Source organism: Heteronotia binoei, chromosome 17 (genome assembly GCF_032191835.1).
Source record: "Heteronotia binoei isolate CCM8104 ecotype False Entrance Well chromosome 17, APGP_CSIRO_Hbin_v1, whole genome shotgun sequence".
In the NCBI taxonomy this organism is placed as follows: Eukaryota; Metazoa; Chordata; class Lepidosauria; order Squamata; family Gekkonidae; genus Heteronotia; species Heteronotia binoei.
Window position 1 is genome coordinate 14443952 of NC_083239.1, and position 23473 is coordinate 14467424.

General features: G+C 45.4%; 1 protein-coding gene across 4 annotated transcripts in view; it reads left to right on the plus strand.

Moving 5' to 3' along the window:
- MAP7D1 (MAP7 domain containing 1) overlaps positions 1-23473 on the plus strand; it is a 78238-nt gene that overhangs the window by 29330 nt on the left and 25435 nt on the right. For all 4 annotated transcript variants that reach the window (XM_060257600.1, XM_060257601.1, XM_060257602.1 and 1 more), the window contains exons 2-5: positions 8019-8465; positions 13404-13472; positions 18063-18226; positions 20118-20232. In XM_060257600.1, the coding sequence (XP_060113583.1) occupies positions 8019-8465; positions 13404-13472; positions 18063-18226; positions 20118-20232 (795 nt within the window). The remainder of the gene's footprint in view (positions 1-8018; positions 8466-13403; positions 13473-18062; positions 18227-20117; positions 20233-23473) is intronic.

Sequence of the window (23473 nt, forward strand, 5' to 3'; positions counted from 1 at the left end):
TATAATTCATAAGAGAACCTGTCCTCTTATCTCATGACTTCTAAGTTTACTCAGGAATCTTTCGTGAGGTACCTTGTTAAAAGCCTTTTGAAAGTTCACGTATATATAACGTCCACCAAGTCACCATTGTCTACATGCTTGTTCACTTTCTCAGATAACTCCAAAAGGTTGGGGAGGCAGGACTTCCCTTTGCAGAAGCCATGCTGATTTCCCTTCAGCAGGCTTTGGCCCTCTATATGCCTAACAATTCTATCTTTGATTACAGTTTCTACTAATTTGCCTGGGACAGACATTAGGCTGATTGCCCTGTAATTCCTTGGTCCCTCTCTGAATCCCCTATTAAAAACTGGTTTAACATTGGGTGCTCTGCAGTTTTCTGGGCTGCATTTAGTCCCAACCTGGAGGCTTCCCAGCTCCTGTTAGCTTTGCCCCCAAGGTTAGTTGTAAAACTGCTCTACCACCTTTTTGATATGAATCGCCAGCAGCCTGGTTCCTTTTTGGTTCAAGTGAAGCCTGTCTCTTTTGTACAGGTTCAGCTTGTCCTAGAAATCCAGACCTTTCCTCCCAATGCTTCTTTCTCATCCACACATTGAGACCCCTGATCTGTGCCTGGTCTAATGGCTCTGCAAGTGGAACTTGGTAGCTCTTCTGAGAACACTGCCTTTGAGGACCTGGCCTTCAACTTTCTGCCTAGTAACTTAATTTTTTCTCCTGGACTACATGACTACATTTCCCAATGTCATCAGTGCCAACATGCACCATGACCGTTGACTCCTTCCCAGTACTTATCCTTCTTTTTTGTTTTTTTCCAAAAGGTATCTTCCAGGTGACCTGAATAGCTCTGAACTGCCTGATCTTTTCAAAGCTCAGAAGCTATGCAGGGTTAGCCCTGGTTAGTAACTGGATGGGAGACCATTAAGGAGACTTAAGAAAGATTATGATTGCTATACTACAAGAGGTTAATGGCAATCCATTGCTGCTCATCTCTTCCTTTGAAAATCTTATGGTCCTGATGTCTCCATGAGTTGGCTGTAGCTTAATGGCACACAATTATTATTTATTTATTTATTCCGTAACTTATATCCCGCCCTTCCCACAAGTGGCTCAGGGCGGCTTACAACAAATAATAAAACAATAAAATCGGAACAAATTAATACATTTAAATTCAAACATTTAAAACCTAAAAACCTTAAAATTTTACATTTTACATTAAAACTGTGCAGTATAATCACAAAAATCTAAGATCTAGAAAGCTACATTTGTCTAGTCAGGCGTAGGCTAACCGGAAGAGGGTCGTCTTACAGGCCCTGCGGAACTGAGTAAGATCCCGCAGGGCCCTCACCTCTTCCGGTAGCTGGTTCCACCACATAGGGGCCGTTGTGGAAAAGGCCCTGTCCCTAGTTATTTTGAGGCGCACTTCCTTGGGCCCGGGGATGGTGAGAAGATTTTGAGTCCCAGACCTCAGTACTCTCTGGGGAACGTGTGGGGAGAGACGGTCCCTCAGGTAGGCAGGTCCCAGGCCATATAGGGCTTTAAAGGTAATGACCAGCACCTTGTACCGGACTCGGTATATTATTGGAAGCCAGTGCAGAGCCCGAAGACCCGGCCGAATGTGCCCCCATCTTGGGAGGCCCAATAACAGCCGGGCCGCGGCATTCTGCACCAGCTGCAATTTCCGGGTCCGGCACAGGGGCAGCCCCATGTAGAGGGCATTGCAGTAATCCAACCTCGAGGTGACCGTAGCATGGATCACTGTTGCTAGGTCGTCGGGGTCCAGGAAGGGGGCCAACTGCCTTGCCCGTCTAAGATGAAAAAACGCGGACTTGGCAGTGGTCGCTATCTGGGCCTCCATATTTAGGGACGGCTCCAGCAGCACCCCCAGGCTTTTGACCCTGTCCGCCGGCCTCAGCGGGACACCGCCAAAAGCTGGCAGGGGGATTTCCCCCCCCCCCCGGCCCCCGACGGCCCAAACAAAGGACCTCTGTCTTCGCAGGATTCAATGTCAGTCCACTCAGTCTGAGCCACTCGGCCACGGCCTGTAATGCCCGATCTAAGTTATCTGGAGCGCAGACCGGTCGGCCGTCCATAGGGAAACCATATTAGATGGTTTCCCTATCCGGGTCAGAGGAATTGAGGCTGGAATCCCTCAGTCAGACACAAAGTTTGATAGATAACCTTAGGCAAGCTAAGTTCTTTCAAACTCCTCATGAGGTTGTTATTCAGGCAAAGGCGTCCTGCTAAGTTCCTCAGAAGAAAGTTAGGTTAAGTAACCAGTATATTATGATAGAACATAAGGGGGGGGGGGGATACCAGGTATCTGCCCCAAAGAGCTTTCAGGTCTCTCTGGCATCCTCATTTATGGTCCAAAGCCAACAGTAGTGTGCTGTTTTGTTGGTTCTAATAAAGGTATTGCTGGGGATGTAACATTTCTGAAAACTCGGAAATAGAAAAAAACACTTTTTGGTTGTTGTTGTTTTAGGACAATGGAAATATATGGAATACTTTCTTATTGAGCTTAAATTTATATTACTACTTTAATGATATAACATATATTATTTATATCGTTGCATGTAAAAGTGAACTATTTTGCATATGTATGGACTTTACAAGTGTAACTCCTTTGTTTTCTGCAAGCCAGTTTGCAACTACCTAATGAGACACACATAGAGAGAGCAGCAAGGTATTTTGTATTAGCCATCTGGTATAAAAAAAATAAAACTCAGAAATAGAAAATACAAATTGTGTAGTAAAGAAAATGTATTATTTGGACAGAAACAGTTGCAATAGCGTTGACAGAAAATTAAGACATTATGTTAAACATCTTAACACTGAAAACACTGAATTATTCAATAGTACATTATCATTGTACATATATATCAATTGATGCCAAAATTAGTCACATTTAAGCAGGAAACAGATCTTTGAAAATATGTTGTACATGTCCACAGCCTACAAAACAATTTGCATTATCTACTACAGTTGATCATCTTACATGAATAATTTCTTGCTACACATTTTGAACAAAACCTTGATTTAAGTGTTTAGCTCATTTCAAAAGAGAAAAATATTGCATTTATTTCCAAGTTATTTCCAATATTTCCAAATATTGCATTTATTTCCAAATTTCCAAGTCTTCCAGGTATTCACATATTTCAACTATAGCTTGTTGCATTTAGATTTTGTTTTGATATGAATGCATTTACCTGCAATTGGTATACACATGAATCTGTATTTATGTGATGTGTGTGTGTGGGGGGGTATGTTTTGAGCCAAAGTGTTGCAGTCAGTTGTCATTCACAATATTGAAACCATCCCAAATCCACCATGCCCTCCCCCATTTCAGTCATCCACCGTTCTGATGAATTCTCTGAAGTTTTCCATTAAGTGATTCCCTTTTCCTCCCGCCCTGAGTTTCTCTCCTCACCCCCACTGTGCCTTTTCCATCTTGCTAATTTGTCTGTGTGTGCCTGTGTTTCGGAATAACAGCTCGTATCTTTCCCCTTTGCAATTCTCCTCTTCCTCCCACCCTTCCCCCTCTGTAAACTGGAAAGAGTCACGGGTGCAGAACAAATACCCAGAGAAAAGGGAGATCTTGTGACCAGCAAAAAGCACTGCCAACTGTGGGATCCTGCAAGCTTCCTCCTAGTAGAGGAACACAACTGTGCTGTGTGCATGGATAGAAAACAGGCCCTTTCAAAACAGCGAATGATAGGTTGCCACTGATGGAAAAGAACTCCATATCCCAGCCTTTCTTCACTGATAGTTGAAAGAGATGTGCACTGAAAAAGTACTGATGGAGGTTACTCTGTCTCTGTGTTTCTTTTTTCCAAGAGTGTGATCAAAAAAGCACAACTGAAGACTTGGCCTGCGACTGTTTTCAAATCTTCAGAAACCCCTCTGAGCGCAACCAAATGCCATTTTCCCTTGTGCTGCTTCTAGGAAACCTGAAGAACTTTGGACATTGGAAACAGATTCCATTTGGGGGCAGGAAGGGTTGATGGGCAAATGTAGAACATTAGAGATACCGTTTTTGTTTTCACTTTATTTAGCATCATGTGTTTATGCACTGCTTCTCTCCGCTTGCATGCCAAAAGAGACAGGAGGCCTGGCTGTACTAGCTACACACGTGCACTAGCAGCAGGTCCTTCCAAAAAGCAGCAGAAGCAAAGGTGGCTCTATGAGTTAAAGACTACTGATCTTCCACCAATCACTCTTCTCCTTATATTGGAAATTCTCAGACCATCCCTTGCTGGAACCTCTTCATACCTTTTGAACACCCAAGCTCATGAAGCTGCCTCATACTGAGTCTCAGACCATTCATTTATCAAGGCCACTGCTGTTGTTGGACATTGAACTGCTGACCTTTTGCCCCCTAAGCAGATGCCATGAGCCCCTCCCACCCCCTCCCCAGCTCACTGAAATCCATGACTCCATCATTGCTGTGAGGTGACAGAAAGTGGTTCTTCTCTTCCCTACAACACCCCCTCCCCTGTACTCCGAAACCCATGCTGAATTGGGAGGAAGTATGACAATTAGATTCCTGAAGATTATTTACATGGGTGAGATGCAAAGTTTAAAGAGTTTTTTGTTTAGTTTTGCAAGTCAGGTGCTTCAGGGTGTGATGTGCCTTGTCTTAGGTGCCATATAACCAGGTGATGATATCTGGAAGAGTTAATATAGCAGTTGTGTATCCTGTACACATTGTTCCTCCTTGGACCTGCAAACTGACTTCACTTTGACCTTGCAAGCAATATACCCACTCGAGTTGCCAGGTCTGATTCAGGAAATATCTGGGGACTTTGGGGGTGGAGCCAGGAGATTTTGGGGGCGGAGCCAGGAGGTTGTGACAAGCACAATTGAACTCCAAAGGGAGTTCTGGCCATCAATCACACACCTTTTAAATGGAAATAATGGGGGATGGAGGCACCTTCTTCTGGGGCTCATAGAATTGGACCCCCTGCTCCAATCTTTTTGAAACGTGGTGGGGGGCGTTCTGAGGAGAGGCACCAGATACTCTGCTGAAAATCTTGTGCCTCTACCTCAAAACACACACACACACACACACTGAGCCCCAGATACCCATGGATCAATTCTCTGTTATACCCTGTGGGGACCAGTCTCCATAGGGCATAATTGAGTGCTCAGCAGACATTTCCTCCCTCCCCCACTGTTTTCTGATAACCCTGAAGCAGGGGGAGGGCCTCCAAGCCAGGGGATCCTCTAGTGCCCACGGACATCCAGTTGAAACTGGAGAGGAAAGCGACTGAATGCATTCCCCACCCTCCTGCTTGCTATGCTGGTTGGGTTACCAGATCCAGATTGGGAAATTCCTGGAGACTTGGCTGCAGAGCCCGAGGAGGGTGGAGTTCACGGAGGGGACAAAGCTCAGCCAGAATCCATTGCTGCAGAGGCTACCCTCCAAAGCTGCCATTTCCTCCAAGGGGACCGACCTGTAGCCTGGAGATTTGTTGTAATTGCTGAAGAGCTGCAGCCTCCACCTGGACACTGGCATCCCTGCACACAATACTTTCAGACAGACATTGCCATTTGTGGGTTTTGTGTTAGGCTGAGCAGACCCAAATTCAAAGTTTGTGTCTCCCATAAAGACCTTTGGCTCATGACTGCTATCTAGGTAACCTACCTCTATCTAGATAACCTACCTCACAGGGTTACTGTGAAATGGGTGTGGGGAAACAGCCATTTGGAAGACTGTTCCCAGGAACTTCAGGGTCTGTTTCTGAGGTCTCCTTGCCAAACTCCACTCTATATACCTTTCCTGCTACCTGTAGAGTTGGTGACTTCCAGGTGGTGGCTGGAGATCTATTACAACTGATCTCCTGGCAACAGAGATAGTTTGCCTGGAGAAAATGGCTACTCTAGAAGGTGGCCTCTATGGCATTATACCCCGTTGAAGCTCCTTGCTTCCCCAAATCCTGCCCCCCTCAGGCTCTACCCCCCTAATGTCCAGGTATTTCCCAACCTAGAGTTGGCAACCCAGCCATCTGCCACTTATTCATATTTCCTTTTCTTTGCTTCCTATGAGATCCTCTTCTCCTGCCTCCTTCTTTGTCATCCATCATTGCCCAACAGAGCGATACTGATGACTCCACAACATGTGCAGGGTAATTACACGATGCAGGAGAAGGTTAAAGATTTAAAAGGCTGGGGAAATCGCGAAGGCATTATGATGGGAGATGACCTGCTCTTTATTGGTTGTGTTTTATTTGCACAGCAATGTGCTTTTGCAATTCTCATTCTGTGATGATTATGGGGTGTTGTAATGTTGTCCATGAGGAAGACAGCAGAGGGAGGGAAGGGCAGATTGAGGAAATGTAGTTACGTGTGTTTAAGCTTTGTTTCATTTTGAGATGAGGAGCAAGAGCTGTTATGCCGAAGGCTTAATGGAGAGGTAGGTTTTGAGCTGGATTTGAAGGAAGAAATACAGCTGGTATCTCACAAGTTTTCTGGAAGGGCATTTCAAGGAACAGTAGCCCTCTTCACAGCTTACAGTGAACACATGTGGGATCAGCACACTGTGCACACGAGATTTTTCTTTATACATGGGTTGAATAATTCTTATGTTACATTGGCTTGTACACGTGATTGAAATTGCACTTTTATCCAGGGCTGGGTTGCCGGGTCTCTCACTAATGCAGGGGACTTTCTGCCAGCAGCCCGATCTTCCAAGCACAAGCAACTGAGGAAAGGAAAAGGGGAAAAAAAGCTGCCATCACACGTGACATGATGTCACTTGCAGGGAACATCTGGAAATGATGTCACATTGCTGTAGGAATTGCCAAGAACTCTGTAGTTTTACCACACTTTGATGATTCCTAGAACAATATGACATCATTTCAAGTTTTCCCAGGAAGTGATGTTGCATTGCATACACCGCCCATGCACCCCTGTCTCTGCTCCCTCATCTCCAATTCCAGTGATTGGCCTCCAGCTTCATTTGTAAAGTGAATGTGCGTTGAGTGTTCCTTATGAACAAACATATGCAGTAGGGTTGAGAAGTTCCTGGCAATTTGGGAGAGGAGCCTGGGAAAGATGATGATTGGGGGTTGGAGGGAGCTCAGTGGTGATGTGATCAGGCCTGGTGCTATAGTTTGCAGCGCCCCCCCCCAACACTAATGGCATCACAATGATGTCACTGTCACGCGCCCCTCCCCTCCCGACTTTGCGGAGGCCGCCCGAGGTTCAGGCAGCTTCCACAAAATCCCAAAGGCAGCGGGTGCATGCAGAGCGCACTTGCTGCCGAGGCTTGAGCAGCCTCTGTAAAGTCCCAAAGGCAGCGGGAGCATCCAGAGCGCACTCACTGCCCTTTGCAACTTTGCAGAGGTCGCCTGAGGCTCGGGTGGCCTCCGCAAAGTCCCAAAAGCAAGGGGTGCGCTATGGTTAGTGCTTGGATGGGAGACTTCCTTGAAATACCCGGTTGAGAGGACAGGGGCAGGCGATATTCAGTCTCCTCTCTGAATATCCTCCAGGCTCCCAGTAGGGGTCAGTCACCAGAGGTGACACACACACACACATAAACATAAAATACAAAAAAAAAAGGCTTACAGAAAAAAGATCAAGATAAAAGTGGTATCAAAAAAAACAGGAGGAAATGAAGGAAAAGATAAAAAACCAAACAAACTCTGAAGTAAAAACTAAAGTCACAAAAACATGTGGAAATCAGGGGATAAACCAAAACAGTTTGGGGCCACAACCAACTAAACAACTCATGTGGAAAAGCCCTATGGGATTTTGGGCCTGTTGAGCACTCTCAGCCTAACCAACCTTACAGGGTTTTGTGAGAATAAAATGGAGAAGGGGAAAACGATGTTGTAAGCTGCTTTGGGTCCCTCTTGGGAAAAGAAGAGTACAGTGTCTAAAGAGACACTTTTTGAGCTAGTGGACATCTCAGCTTGAAGATGGGGCTCGTGGTTGGGTGGGGGCCCTTTGTGGGGAGAGTGCTGCACACTGGTGAGTGGAGGGGGGCATGCTAATAGTTCTTGTTTCTTTCTGCGTTGCAGCCACAAAGGAGATCCTCCAGGATGTAACGCAGCCTCTTGGAAATGAACGGACTAGCTCCTTGCCTGCCGCAGCTAGCGATACTGGATGTTGCTGGAGTGACCAGTCTCCCACTCCCTCCACACCGGCAGTTATCCCTCCTCCCTCTGTGGCTGTTCCTGTGGCGGCAACGCTGCCCACCCAGAATGGGCACGCAGGCCCCAAGACTACTGCAGCAGCTCCAGCTGAATCAAGGTCTCCCCCTCAAACTGACCAGGCTGGCCTCCAGCCTGCCCCAACACTTCCTGCTGAGGAGACCCTGACCCCCAAAAGTGAACGTCCCCCACCAGTAGGTGCCCAGGCCACGCCCTCCACAGAAGAAACAACCCTCCCAGAAAGTGCTCGAACACCATCCAAGAACGAACAGCCTTCCTCTGGTACGGGACCTTCCAGCCCACGGACTAAACAAGGTATATTTGGGGTATTGGCGTGGTGCTCCAAACTCTTGAAACTGATCAAAGGCCAATTGAAAATGCCTAGTGTGATGTCATGACTCTTCATCTTCCTGGTGGGAGAAATGGAACGGAGGGCTCACTTCCTTTTATTTAAGGAGTAGCAAAGTGACCATCTGTATCTACCTATAAGGGCCATCTTTCCAGTGTTGAGGATGGAAGAAGGTGTCCTGAACTGTGGCATTTTTGCTTTCCCCAGAGTAGCAAATGAAAACTCTTATTTAGGAGAAAATGAAAAAGGAATGCTGTAGGGCACTGTTTCTCATTTGTTGGGTCGGGACCCCGTACCGGGCTACAGAAGCCTCACTACCGGGTCACAAGAAAAGCCAAAGCTAGCCCCACCCCCAGCAAAGCATGACCTCTGCTCTGCTTCCTTCCACCAGCTCTCTGTTGTGCAGAGAATGTCAAGTCTGCAGATTCAATAATGAGTCGATGTAGATACAAAGAAGCTAATTTATTGATACTGGATGCTTGTGGCCTGAGCCAGGGTTTGAAGAGACTAAAACCATACAGTAAATACATTGCATATAAAGATCACTTCAAAAGCATTCCTACGGGCAGGGAAATTGTGCAGGGGACATTCACACATAGATGTTACTAGTACATTCTCATGTTGATTAGGCATAGTGGCCTTGATGTTTTACTAGGCTCCTATGACTCCCACAGGCCTGGGCTGAGAAGGTTCAGATAAGACTTTTCACACATCACCATTTCAAAGCAGGGAGAGCTTCTAAGAAAAGGGAGGGGGAACAGTAGAGAGGCACTAGCAGCATTTGGTTCTACTTTGGTTCTACCCAGCATGCTCTCTGGTTGAGCCAGAGTTATATTCAGACTTGACAGAGAAAAGCTAGCCTTGAAGACTGACACAGGCTGCAAAGCCTGAGCTCTGTTTGGCTTCCTTCCTTCCCCTCTCTCTGTGTTGTGCAGAGAGGAGCTGGGTTGCCTCTCCTTCCTTCTCCCCCTCTCCCAGTGTTTGCAAGAAAAGCAAACACTGGGAGAGGTTGCAAAGCCTGAGCTCTGAGGATGTTGGACTAGATTATCCACTGGCCTGATCCAACATGGCTTCTCTTATGTTCTTATGTTCTTTCTTTCCATATCTTTCTTTTCCTTCCATTTCATTCTTTCCCGTTCTTTCTTTCCTTCAATTTTTACTGGATGAAACTTTTCTGTTCATCATACTGTTGTTGCAGACATAGGAGCTCTGTCAGTGAAAAATTGGCACCCCCAGTCGTAGCCAGTTGGCCTTTCTATGAGATTTCTGTGTAAGTGAGAGAGGTGTGGGGCAGAAAGAGATTATTGGAGATTACTGCTGTATATCTCAACAGCACTGGAAGTGATGGTACTATGAACTTGGCACCATTTTACTGGTCCTGTTTTTAACAGCTGTCTGACACCAAAATTAAACTCTTCCTGTAGATATTAAAAAGGATGAAAAAAGTTTACTGGCTAAATATCTGCACAACAGGTTGCTTTTAAAGGCATGGGAAACACAGCCGGTAAAAAGCTGCAAGCCCCTCATAAATATCCTTTTTGGGATAACTGCAGAAAAGCTTGTATGAACTTTATATAACTTGAAATTAATTAATTAATTGCAGTACAATTCTCTGCTACCTTTCACAGCAATTTCCCGGTGTTTCAATCAAGGAAAAGTATGAAAAATAGCTGTCAAAAGATTTTCTTGAAACCAAGCAAGCTTGGTTGTAGCTTGAGGAAGAGTTCCAGTAGTAGCAGCTGAAGGAAGGGCCTACTAAATGTGTTAGCATATTTTGAGGTACAGCAGCTGCCAGGGCCCAGTGTGGGTGGTACACAGCACTGGCATTCCTGATGGCAGTGGCAACAGCACTTCCAACTGCATACACTGGCCAGTGCTGTTGAGGAAGGGGTGTGTAGGTGGTGCAGGCAACTGAAAACGGGCATTAGGAGTGCTTGCAAGCTGGAGAAGAACACACAAACAGATAGGTGCATGCAGGTGTGAGGGTGGAAAGAGAGGACCTTGGGAATGTATGAAAAAGTTGCAGATCACCCACTTTCCACCTCCATTTTGGCTCAGCATAAGTTTCAGAGAGATTTTTCTGAAAATGAAGTTACTTCAGAAGAAGAGGCAGGTTTGGGGGAGTGCCATGGAAGTGACATCACGGGAAAAGGTGGAGTTTTGGTTCATTGTGCCCTGGAAATGACATCACTTGGCCCTTGACCTGGAAGTGACCCCACAGGAAATGACATAATTCCTGTCTCCTGGCTCCACCCCCAAAGTCTCCTGGTTCCACCCCCGAATTTTAGTGGGCCACGAAGGAAAAGTGTAAAAATAACTGGGCCATGGGAAAGAAAAGTTTGGGAAACCCTGGTTTAGGGGAAACTCTTGGGGTTGCTTCCAGCCCCCGGAGAGTCTAGCTGCTGAATCCAGCCTGTTTTGTTTGCACCACCCAACCTCAGTTGAGTATCTTGGCATTTGAGTTGTCAGCCAGTCAGTATTGATCTGTGTGACTTGTAAAACTGCACTCTGTTGAATTACCTGTATTTGCAAATATCAGAAGAGGAGGCCTGGGGCCTAAATGTTTTTCCAGAGTCTTTTCCTAGCATGTCTGGGGCTGAGTGGTAGAGCATCTGCTTGGACAAGCAAAAGGCCCCAGCTTCAATCCCTTGCATCTCCAGTTAAAAGAAGAAAGCATTAAGTGATGCATAAGACCTCCATCTGGGACCCTGGCAAAGCCACTGCCAGTCTGAGTAGTCAGGGGTGGCCAACGGTAGCTCTCCAGATGTTTTTTGCCTACAACTCCCATCAGCCCCAGCCAGCATGGCCAGTGGCTAGGGCTGATAGGAGTTGTAGGCAAAAAACATCTGGAGAGCTACCATGGGCCACTCCTGGAGTAGATGATACTAACCAATGGTTTGATCCAGTTTAAGGCAGCTTTGTGTGTTCATGTGGCTTGGTCCTACCAACCAGAAATGCTCAGGGAGTTTCCTGCTTGGAACAAGAGTTACCAGCCTCCTGGTGTGACCTGGAGATCTTTTGGAATGACAACTGATCTTCAGATGACAAGATTGCCCCCCTGGAGAAAATGGCCACTTCAGAGGGCGGACTCTATGGTATCACATCCTTGCTGAACAGGCTTCCCCAGCCTCCATCCTCAAATAGCTAAAAACTTCCCACGTGGAGTTAGCAACCCTCGATGGAACGATTCCCAGGCATGTAGGGGTCAGGTTCAGTTGTAACGATGGTGTACAAGCACCATACCATTTTCACAATTGGAAATGGTCCCGTGGAGAAGCTGTTTAGGTTAGAGTCAGGGAGTGTATATAGTTCATCAATACATGTAAGTTTCCCCAGGGAACATGATTCTATGGAGCAAACTATGATTCTGTGGAGCAAATAGTATGTATGCAATGCTAGAGACATTTCCCCATTTTAAATGCTGCTACTTACCATTCTTGGCTGATAGGTAATCCCCTTCCCACTTCCATGGAGTGGGGGTGCTTCTTTTCAATAACCCTTCACATTCTTCTTTGGTCCTCCCATGCTCTCTCCGTGGCCCACCATATCTTGTTCTGGCTCTGGGTCTTGCTTGTTCTGGCTCTGGGTTTTAATGCAAGTTTAGAAGAGGGCCTGTCTATTGTCTTTTTAAATTTAAAAAAATGGGCACAGGATAAGAACATAAATGGCCTGTTCAGTTCACCATTCTGTTTCACACATTGGCCAACCACTTGTCCTGGAGGGTCAACAAATAGCAAACAGGCCAAAGCCTTCCCCTGATGCTGCCTCCTAGCACTGGTATTCAGAGGTTGACTGCCTCTGGCTGTGGAGGTTCCTTTTACTCACCTTGCCTAATAGCTACTAATGGGCCTCTCCTACATCATTGGCTTAAAGTACTGTATGATATTCACTGGGTAAATAGATTAATGCCCAGTTATATGTAATATGTCCTTATATAATTAATATAATGTACTATATAATATTCATGGGGTAAATAGATTAATGCCCAACTATACATAATATGTCCTTATTAATTAATATAATGGTTTGCCGTTCCATTATAAAAACAGCATTTTGGAACAGGAACAGACTAATGAGTGAATCTAATAAAAAAGTTCTGGCTTGGAGGCAACCAGAGTGATTATAGAAGGGGGATTCCCCCTTTCTTTTCAGGCACTGTTTGTGAAAACTCAGACTTAAGGCTGAAAGGCTTACTGACTAGTCTTCTGGACTGAGAGCAGCTTGGAGCTGTGATCTTCTCACCAACACTCTCCTTCCCTCCTGGTGCCACCTGGGATTAGCAACTCTAGGTTGAAAACCCCTGGAGATTTGGGGGGCAGAGCCTGGGGAGGTCAGAGTTTGGGGAGTGGAGGGCCTCAGCAGGGCATAATGCCATAGAATCCTCCAGCCACTAATCTTAGGCTCATTTTTCTCCTTCCCTCTTTCTAGTTTTTGTCCTCCTCCTCTTCTCTCTCTTCCCACGTCTTTCCTTTTACTGTGTCTTCTTTACATCTTTCTCCTCCACTTAAAGTCCTAAACCAAACAAACCCTTGTTTAATTTAGGGTGTAATCCACCAGTACCGAAACCCAGTGATTTTGAAATCAGTTGCAAAAAAAGCAAAGAAAGACTGACATACATTGTGTAGTGGTAAACACATAAGTGCAGCGGTAAACAAACATACTTACGTACTTCACTTATACTCTGCTTCCCCCTCCATGGGGACACAAAGTGGTGTACCTTGTTCTTCTCCACTTTATCATGAGAAGTATGTTTGGCTAAGAATATATTACTGGCCCAACGTCACCCAGTGAGCTCTCTTGATAGAGTGGTGTTTTGAACCCAGGTTCTCAGATCCCTGCCTGATGCTCTAACAGCTACACCACACTGGCTTTTTTGACTTTTTCCCTATCTCCCTCTGTTACAGATACCCAGAAGGCTCAAGCCCGGCACAAGTTGGCCCGTGAGCGGCGGGAAGAGAGGGCCAAGCATCTAGGTAAGGATCAAGCCCCTGTATCTTTTGGTCTATGGGGGGGTGCAGTGTACTGAGGTGAGGTGAGTTTAGCAGCATAATTGAAGTTCCAGGCTCATAGATACGAATGCTGATGCAGTACCCCATACTTGTCCATCCTTTTCATCAGTCCCTGTTTCTTTCAGGAGTCTTTTAAAGACCATATCGCATTCCAAGAATCATGAACAAGGTTGACACTGATGAGCAAAGGCATTTTCTGCCTTCTGCCTGCATTTCTTTGCTGGGCCTGAAGGGGGTGCTATTAGGGGGCTTGTTTTCTGGTCACCTGAGTTAACTGTGGCCTATTTTAGTTGACTACCTTAAGCAACAGATTTTGGATGCTGTTGAAGAACAAGAAATTGTTAGTCCTTAATGGTTTTCTAATTTTTTTTTATGCTGGGAAATTGCCACTTGGCTTTTCTATCACTCCCTCACCCACTGCTGCCAAAATATCTTGAGCCCAGAATGGGTAACTGGAGGGCCTGGAATTAATTGTGTATGACATCATGCTCACTGACATCTTACCAAATTTTTAATTAATGTATGATTCAAAAAGATGGGGAACAGTTTTGCTTGTGAGGAAAAATGAATGCTTTTTGAATGATGGAAATTAACTTTTAATTGCACTGATCAACAATATATTATGTAGGAAGGCTGTGTTGATGAATGTTCCCAAAGCCCCCCTCTTCCTCAAAATGGTCTGTTACCAAGACCCAGGTGCTGATCATTCACACCACATCCTGATCTCTTTGGGGTTGACAGCTGAGGAGTCAAATGGCCTATCTCAGCTCATCGATCATACTCAGCTCTCCTTGACTCATTTTCTGACTTCTGCTTGCTTGTGGCTTCTCTGACTGGCTTTTGGACTTCCTCGTGGGGACATAGAGTGGCTTACCTCATTTTCCTGTCCTCCATTTCATTCTCACAACAATCCCATGAGTTAGATTAGTGTCAGAAAGTGTGAGTGACCTAAGGTCACCCAGTGAGTTGCTGTGGCATGAGTGGGGATTCAAACCTGGGTCTCCTAGATACTGTCTGACACTCTTAACCACTACACCATGCTACCTGCCTTGTACTGAGTCAGACCATTAGTCCATCACAGTCAGTATTGTCTGCTTAGTGGCTGTCCATGATCTCAGGTAGTACTGAAATGTCCCGACATTTTGTGGTTGGCCCTGTTCCCATAGTAGCCATTTTATTATTTCCTTTGCCTTGGCAGCCATTTTGTGATAGCACCATTGTTGTTTCTGCAAATTCCAAAAGCAGTCTAAGAGTCTTGAGCTCCAAATCAGGAATTCTCCATTTTCACTCTTGCTTTTCCTCTGAGCTGCTGAAGGGAAAGAAATAAAATGTCAAGCCATATCATGATAAGAGACTCCCCTCAATGCAACCTGTGAAATACATGGAAGTAGGCGTCAGACCCTCTGGATCCACCATTTCACTTTGTGTCACAGAGAAGGATGGCCATTTTAAAAGATGTATCCTCCATTTTCAAGAACGTACAACAAGTAAGGTGCCAATGTATCACCAGGGCCAAGAACATGACTGTGATTCAGGAAGTTGCAAGTTCAAATCTCCTCTCTACACAAGCATGCCTTTACAGTGTGAGGGTAACACTACAGGATTGTCATAAGGAATATATAATATTGGACATTTCAATGTGTTGTGTTAAATTATGGTCCCTCACAGCAAAACTGGTACTTGTGTATCTTTGTTCTCAGCAGCACAATTGCAAATGTTTTGCATCACAAACACGATTTTCCTTTCTTGAGGTTTCCATTGGTTGGAACACTCAAACCCAATTTTGTGTAAATAAAATACTAATTATTTCAGAAAATGGGAGTGGCAGTTTGAGGAGAGGGGAGCTTTCTTCCCAGCGATCCATTATGTAAAACAAGATCAGGTGGCATTGTACTTTCCTCGTCCTTTCATGTGAAAGTCAGAGGAAGGAAGGAAGGAAGGAAGGAAGGAAGGAAGGAAGGAAGGAAGGAAGGAAGGAAGGAAGGAAGGAAGGAAGGAAGGAAGGAAATCTGACTTTTATTGGATTCAGTTTTGATTTGAGAAAATTTGTGGGCAGAAATCATACTATTTTCCCCAGCATCTAGACACACACACACACAAAGTCTAGTTAAATCATCATTCTGCTCTGTAGTCTTCACCATATTGTATTCTTCTGCTAGGCAGGTAATTTAATGGCAAAGAACTTCCCTTTCTCAACCTGGGGTGGGGTCTACAGTCTTTAATTCTGCAAAGTGCCTGATGCTATTCTCCACTCTGGCAGCCTCTCTTCTGCTCTTCCTCTCCCCATACACTCCCCCCCCACACACTCTGTGGTGGCTCCAGCATAAATCACTTTCCACCCTCATTCCCCCATTGTTCGTCCTGAATGTGTTTTCAAGCCAGCTTCCCGCTCCCCTTTGTGTCTGACCCGCCTAGGCCTCTCCTTCCTTCCTCCTGTTAGCATCCTGCCCCTTGCTGTAGCTCTGGATGTCTCCCACCCCAACATACTGTCTAGCTGAGGATTCAGTAACACTAACACAGAGCCAACTCAGTGGATTCTCTGTGCCTTCCCTTCTGAGGCACCACACCAGTGTTCCACTGTGGCTGGACCCCTATTGATATATCTAATGCATTCATGAAAATATCATATGTCCTGCTTTTCCTAATTTGCTGACTCAATACTTACCATCATTAAAAATGTAGAAAAGGCATCACAAATGCAATAGAAACACATTTGTCTATCTCAAGCTGCAGCATAGATTGCTCTCTTTTGTGCATGGGTGGTCTTAGTGAATCTGGGTCCCTGGGAAAAATCCAGGATGGGCACCCACAATTACCACCACTTGCCCCATGCAGGAGCCACTGGAAGGCATCTTCAGGAGCCCCAGATTGGGTAGATGCAAGGTGCATCAGGAGCCTGCTCATTCTGTTCTCCCCCCGCTTCCTTTGGGGATGGGGCATTAGCTGGTTTGGGCCCCCACATCTGTGGGGCTTGGGGCAGTTGCCCTTCTTGCCCACCGGCTAAGACCACTCCTTCTACTATGCATGTGTTGCTTTGGGCAAAACAGTGGAGGGAGAAGAAGAGATTGGATTTGTACCTGGCCCTTCACTCGAAGTGTCAGAGCAGCTTACAGTCTCCTTTCCCTTCCCCTACCCACAACAGACACCTTCTCCAAGAACTGCTCTTGAGAGGAACAGCTCTGAGAGAGTTATGACCGACCCAAAGTCACTTAGGTGCATGTAAAGAGTGAGGAATCAAACCCAGTTCTCCCAGATAAGAGTCCGTGAACTTAACTACTACACAAAACTGGCATCTGCTTGGGTTGCAGAAGGTCCCAGGTTCAAACCTTGGCATTTGCACTTTAAAAGATGAGGTAGCAGGTGATGTGAAAGACTTTTACCAGAAACTCTTGAGTGCCACCAAGGCTGGCGCAACTGCTAGGTGACGTTAGGCGGTTGCCTAGGATGCAGCCCTGGGGGGCACTGAATTGGGGCCACCTCCTCCCTCTTGGGTGATTTAAATCACGTGGGAAGATGCCTGGAAAAGGTTCCGCCAATCAGCTGATCAGCAGGGCCTTTAAATCGCTTGAGAGGCCAGTACCTGTTCCTGAGTGCTCTCCTGATCATGGGTAGTGCTGGCAGAAGCAACTGGGCTGACCTTCCCCTTCATTTAAAGAGCCTGCTGACCAGCTGGTCAGTAGGGTCTTTAAACTGCATGCAGCTACTCCTGCCGCTTTTCCTGTGCGATTTGAATTATTGGTAGGGGGTGGAGGGCCGCCTTCAAGCACCTTCACTACAGCTTGAAGGCTGTCCCTGCTGGCAATTCAAATTGCACAAGAATCTGCAGCATCCCGCACAATTTAAAGACTCCACCAACCAGCTGATTGGCAGGACCTGGCACGGGAAGGGCAGTGGCTGCTGCTGGATGCCTTCTCACGTGATTCGAATTGCTCAGGAGGGAGGGGGCAGCCCCCACCCTCCCAGGCTAGGGTGCTAGCAAGCCTGCCCTGGCCTGGAGTGCCGCTGCCAGTCTGGGTGGACAGCACTAACTGATGAATCAGTGGTCTGATTCAGTATAAGACAGCTTCATGTGTCCATGTAGAGGCCTCAAAGGAAGTCCTAGTTGAGAGGCAAATCTGCAGCATCCTTAATTCATGGCTTAATTGTTTTGAGGATAAAATGAAAACCCCAAATATACTCCTTGGAAAAAACAGCAGGACATAGATGTAATAAAAATTCCATAGACCAGCTGATCTTAACACCCTGACAGTTCAATATGTTGGGGATTAGAAAATATGGAATGTAGGATGGGGTAGATATATATCTGTTTTTTATTTTGTATTAATATTTTAAAACCACCAGGTCCAATACATTACAGGCCACAGCAATAAGTTAAAAAACAATAGAAATTTTCATTGAAAAGGACACATTGAAACAAAACTGCTAAAGAGCACTGGATGTTGTGATAGATTCTGGCCTGTCTATATATGGCATTGCATGCCCCAGGCTTGTGTGTGTGTGTGTGGGGGGGCAGGCACCATGTAAACTTTTTCTCCTTGATCTTCTCCTTGCTAGCTGCCAAGCGAGCCGTGTGGCTGGAGAAGGAAGAGAAGGCACGACTTCTACGTGAAAAGCAACTGGAAGAACGCCGACGCCGGCTTGAAGAGCAGCGAGTTCGAGCTGAGAAACGTCGTGCTGCCCTCGAGGAGCGCCAAAGACAAAAGCTGGAGAGGAACAAGGTGGGTAAAGGATGATACGGGCGAGAATAAGTGGGTGAGCATAGGGATGTGGCCACCAGGGTATGGTGGAAAATGGTGGTCTATAGGTCACTGGAATAGATGAAGGGACAGTGTCAGGCACTGGGAGATGGAAAAAGGAGAGAGAAGGGGAGGGCTGTGTGTAGAGATTTTTCACAGAACTTGGTATATGGATTCAAAAGTATCAGTTTTGTTTTAACTTGCCAGGTTTCTAGGCCTTGCTGCTGTAGAGAAAACATAAATGAAAGATCTGGTCCAAGTATAAGGTTTACTTATTTTAAATTTCAATTAGCTTAGTTCAGACATAGCCTTGTTTTGGCGCTATGTTGTTTTGGGACTATGTGCATGAGCCTAGGGCATTGCTCCTTCCCTCTCCCCAAACCCAGGTACATGCAGTTGGATAAAGAGAGATTTCCATATCGCTTGCTGTTAAGTCCAAACTGGTAAATCCGAGCTTGCGCTTTTCTTGCAAACTGTGATTAAACCTGAGTTCAGAATCCAGATTTACTATACATGGTATCCTTTGATACTATGCTTGGAAACTGCAAGCTATAATTTACCATCTTTGACATAGCGTCCCAGAAGTGAAAATGCTTAATTACCTGGCTGTGTGCAAAGGGAGGCTCGAAGTTCCATAATCCCCAGACTCAGCTGTGGAGCTGTGTGAACCGGGTTTATTGTTAACCTCTGAGCCAACTTTGTATCTTGGCCTTCAAGACATATGTCAAAAGTGAAGAACTGAGGATTGGGGGTGGCAGAACAGGGCATCATTCCTGGGATGGTTTAAGGGCTGCAAGCAAGTTATAGGCTGTACAACAATTTGGCTCGGCTCCATCATTGCACATAAAAAAACTCCATGAGTTGAATGGAATTTTCCTGCCTGCCGTCTCCCTCTGCTTTGCAGTGGAAATGCCCTCACTAGGAGTCAGAGGTATTTCCCCCTCCCCCCCAAAAAACCAGTGAGAGCAATATGCTGTGTGAATAGGTAGGGCCTTGAGATCCCCCAGAATTACCACTGATGTCTGTACTACAGACATTAGTTTGCCTGGGGAAAACAGCTGCTTTGGAGGGTGGACTGTATAGTATGAAACTCTGCTGAGGTTGCTCCCCTCCCTAAACTCTGTTTTCCCCAGGCTCCACCTCCAAATCTCTGTAGGGTCTGTAGTGGGAGGGAGAATCACCCAAAATCATTTCTTCTTTTCATCCATGGATGTGCCTTTTGGATCTAATAAACATTGATTTAATAAGGATGAGTCCTAATTTAATTCTATTTGGCTATGGTGTTTCCCCCCCCCCCAAAAAAACTAAACAAACAAACAAACAAAAAAACCCATGAGGGATGTTTATTAAAATGTACAAAGATCCATATTACCTTGCTGTATTTTTCAAAAAATAAAATAAAACCCCAGCAAAAAGTAAAAATAAGAACAAAACATTTACCAGAATGCTAATCCAATTTTTGGCTGGCGAGGGAGAACAGTTGCAAATATGCACACAAATATAAACATACATGAAAGTAAGACCAGATTTAACTTCAAGGATCTATCGCTCAGCTGTATTAAAAGAAAACAAATAGATCCTAGATTCAGCAGACGTGAGGTGGAAATCACCTCACATAGCAATCTGTGAGCACCTCTGGAATTGTATTCTGGGTTTTTAAAAGGTTTTTCGAGCCATGTTATCCTTTTTCATCATGGGGCAAATTAGAAGCCTAAAATAAACAACTGCGGTATTTTTTGTCCTTGATGGTTGATCAAGTTAAACCCTAATCCTTCCTCAGTGTCTGGATCCTTGTCCGGTACTGTTTGTAACAGCTGAGTGTTTCTCCTCAAGTTTTTTTTTCTCTTCTTGACTTCTCTCCCTTCTCTGTCAGGAACGCTATGAAACTGCCATTCAACGCTCAACAAAGAAAACTTGGGCGGAAATCCGGCAGCAACGGTGGTCATGGGCCGGTGCACTGCACCACAGCTCCCCTGCTCACAAAGATGGTGAGTGACAGTGTCTGCATGGCCTCTCTTGACACATTCGGGGTGTGTGTTTGTGTGTGTGGAAATGTATGCGCATGCAGGCCAAGAAGTGCTTGGGAGTAGTGCATGTGGGCATGGCGGGCCTGAATGCTTTTGCACAGCTGGGCAATTCCGCACATGCATGCATGTGGATGAAAAGGGCCCTTGGTGCCCTGATTGGTGGTTGGAGACAAATCAAAGACCAGCCAATTTGCATGTGAAATGTGGGGCTTCTCTTTGTAACTTTATCTTGTAGATGGGCCATATATTGCATATATTGATGTAAGTGGGCTGCTTTCCCGTAGATGCTGTAGTGCGGTGATTCTGCACAATGCTTTCCTTTCCCTACCTGTGAGATCCCTGAAATCTCCTACAGCTATTTCCTCCTCTGTCTGTAGCTCCAGTCACATAAGACTGGATGTCAGAATTTGCAAAAAAGTGACCCATAAATGCTTAGTTGCGATGCTGCTGTGGCAAAATGATTTAGTTCTCAGACACTGCTAATGTCAGGATATTTGTAGGGTTGTCAGAAATCTGCAGCTTGCTGCACAAACACAGAAGAGCTCAGCATCCATCAGCATGAAAAGTTTGTTTTATGGGTGTGTGTTTTTGGGGGGACGTCTCATGATTATGGAGGAAAGTTTAGAAGTGTGTGTGGTGTTTCTTAAAGAAGTGTAGAAACCAATGGGGAGCTGGAAAGCGACAAGAGAGCCACTTCTCTAGTCATCTGTGGTGCATAGCACTTGCCTCCAGATGATGGAGCAAGGGAAATTGGCAAAATTTGGTTACTGGTATCTTGTAGAATATGTATGACCAGCATCTGTTTGTGGAACAAGGTTTGAGTCCAGTGATATCTTTAAAACCAACAAAGTTTTATTCTGGTTTTAAGCTGTTGTGTGTGTGTGTATGTAGGTATGTTGCCATTAAGGCCAGTTAGAGTCCAAATGCATAAGTAACTGAGTAGTAAATATAGCTAAAACCGGATGATGGTGATCAACAAATTAGCATACAGGACATATTTAGAACAGGAGGCAGGCAGATAGATAGCCTATAGCTGGTGTTCACGGGTTCAATAGCCTTCAAACAGATTTAGCTATATTTATTGCTCAGGTTACTTATGCACAGGGCTTTTTTTGTAGAAAAAGCCCAGCAGGAACTCATTTGCATACTAGGCCACACCCCCTGACACAACCATTGTTTCACACAGGGCTTTTTTGTAGACGAAGCCCAGCAGGAACTCATTTGCATATCAGGCCACACCCCTGCCACCAAGCCAGCTGGAACTGCGTTCCTGTGCCTTCTTACTCAAAAATAGCCCTGCTTATGCATCACGATACTAATTGGCGCTCCCTGGCAACATCCTCCTCACCCACTACCTGTATGTAATGGTTGGGGACTTCTGTTTCAATGCACCTGAAGAAGTGTGCATGCACATAACAGCTTCTACCCAGAACAAAACTTTGTTGGTCTTAAGGATGTCACTGGACTCAAACTTTGGTCTGCTGCTTCAGACCAATGTGGCTGCTCACCTAGAACCAGGGCTTTTTTTCTGGGGAACACGGTGGAATGGAGTTTCGTAACCTCTTTTTAGAAGCAAAATTCTCAAAAACTGTTTACAAGTTCACGAGGGGCAGCTGTGTGTTTCTTCTAAATTTCCCTCTTGAGAGTTCCGGCAACTCTTTTCCCAGAAAAAAAATTCCTGCCTAGATCTATTTGTGAGCAGACATGTCACTAAAACTGTCTGTGGATTAGTAACTTTTGTGGGGTTATTTACAGGGCTCGCTTCAGTCCTGATCAGCTGGGGACATGTACATAATAACAGAAATAGCATTTGTATAGAACTTTATAGCATTCAAAGCACTTCATAGAGTAATCTTGTTGCAGTGCTTAAAATAGCCCTGTAATGCAGGCCAATATCATGATCTCCATATTACTAAGGAGGAAGTAAGGCTGCAAGACAGCAGCTAGCATGAAAGCCACCTAATATGTAATGACTGATGCAGGATTTGAGCCAAGGACTTCCTCTTTCCTAGATTGGTCTCTGAACTGTGGTGTTTCAACAACTCTGTTCCTTTAACCCAGGCCAGTGTTTCAGACTTCCCTAGAGGACATTAATTCATAGGATTGCCCTAATTCAGAAGTGACTTCATGGCACTTAACAAACATACAGAGTCCACTCCAGCATTTGGTGTGGGCAAAGAGTCCAATGGCACCTTTAAGCCCAACAATGTTAACTTCTGAGTATAAGTTTTCATGTGAATGCAAACTTCATCAACTATTGCAGCTCCAGACAGAAACAGAACTATTAAACAGTGCTCCTGTTTGAAACGGTGTTGCCTGTCTATTTTGAGTCTAGCTATGCTATATCCAGTATCAGGGAGTATCTCTACTCATGAAAGCTGTAACTTCCTCCGATGGTGTATCAGAAGCTATTCCATCCCATGTTTTCATTGCAACATATTGAATGGTCCCCTAAGAATGCCCCAAATTCTAAGCACTCCTGATTGTAGGGATGGGGTGGGGTAAAAACCTCTCACTACCAAGGGTCTGCTGAAGCACGAAAGGCCACATTCAGTTGTTCTCTCTTTCTTTGGTGTGCAGTTTGATATTGTAGCTGTATTGATTGCAGTAGATGTTCTGTTCATAATAAATGAACCAATTTGCGAAACGAGTAGGGCCCATGTTATGCCTTCGACTTGGAAACATGCCCTCTGACCTGGAAGCTCTTCTCCTCATCTTAAGTGTGTGTCAGGTTTGGTGGGTGGGTTGGTGAATCAGTGCTGATAAAAGAACCCTCTGTTCATGCTCAGAGATCTTTTTTATACTGCTTGTCGGTGAACTGCATGGCTGAGCAGGGATTTGAGCCTGGGTCTCCGTAGACCTAAGTCCAGCATGCTCTGTCCATTGCGCTCAGAGGAAATTAGATGGATGCTGGCTCTCTCATCCAATTTTGATGTGGTTGTATAATTCCTGTTCTTTGTTGTCTCTCCTGATTGTGTGCAATGCGGCTGTTTTTGTATGACTGTTGCGCACACACACAGTTTTTCCTGGAACACAGATTCTTTTTTTGTCGCATAATGTCCATAATGATGTTGTGTACATTGGTTGCAAAGTCCACTGTTGAGCCAGACCACTTTCTTCACTCTGATAGCTTACAACAGAAATCCCTAAACTTGTTGAGCCTGTGGGGCATTTCAGAACAGGTGGTGGGTGCTACCATAAT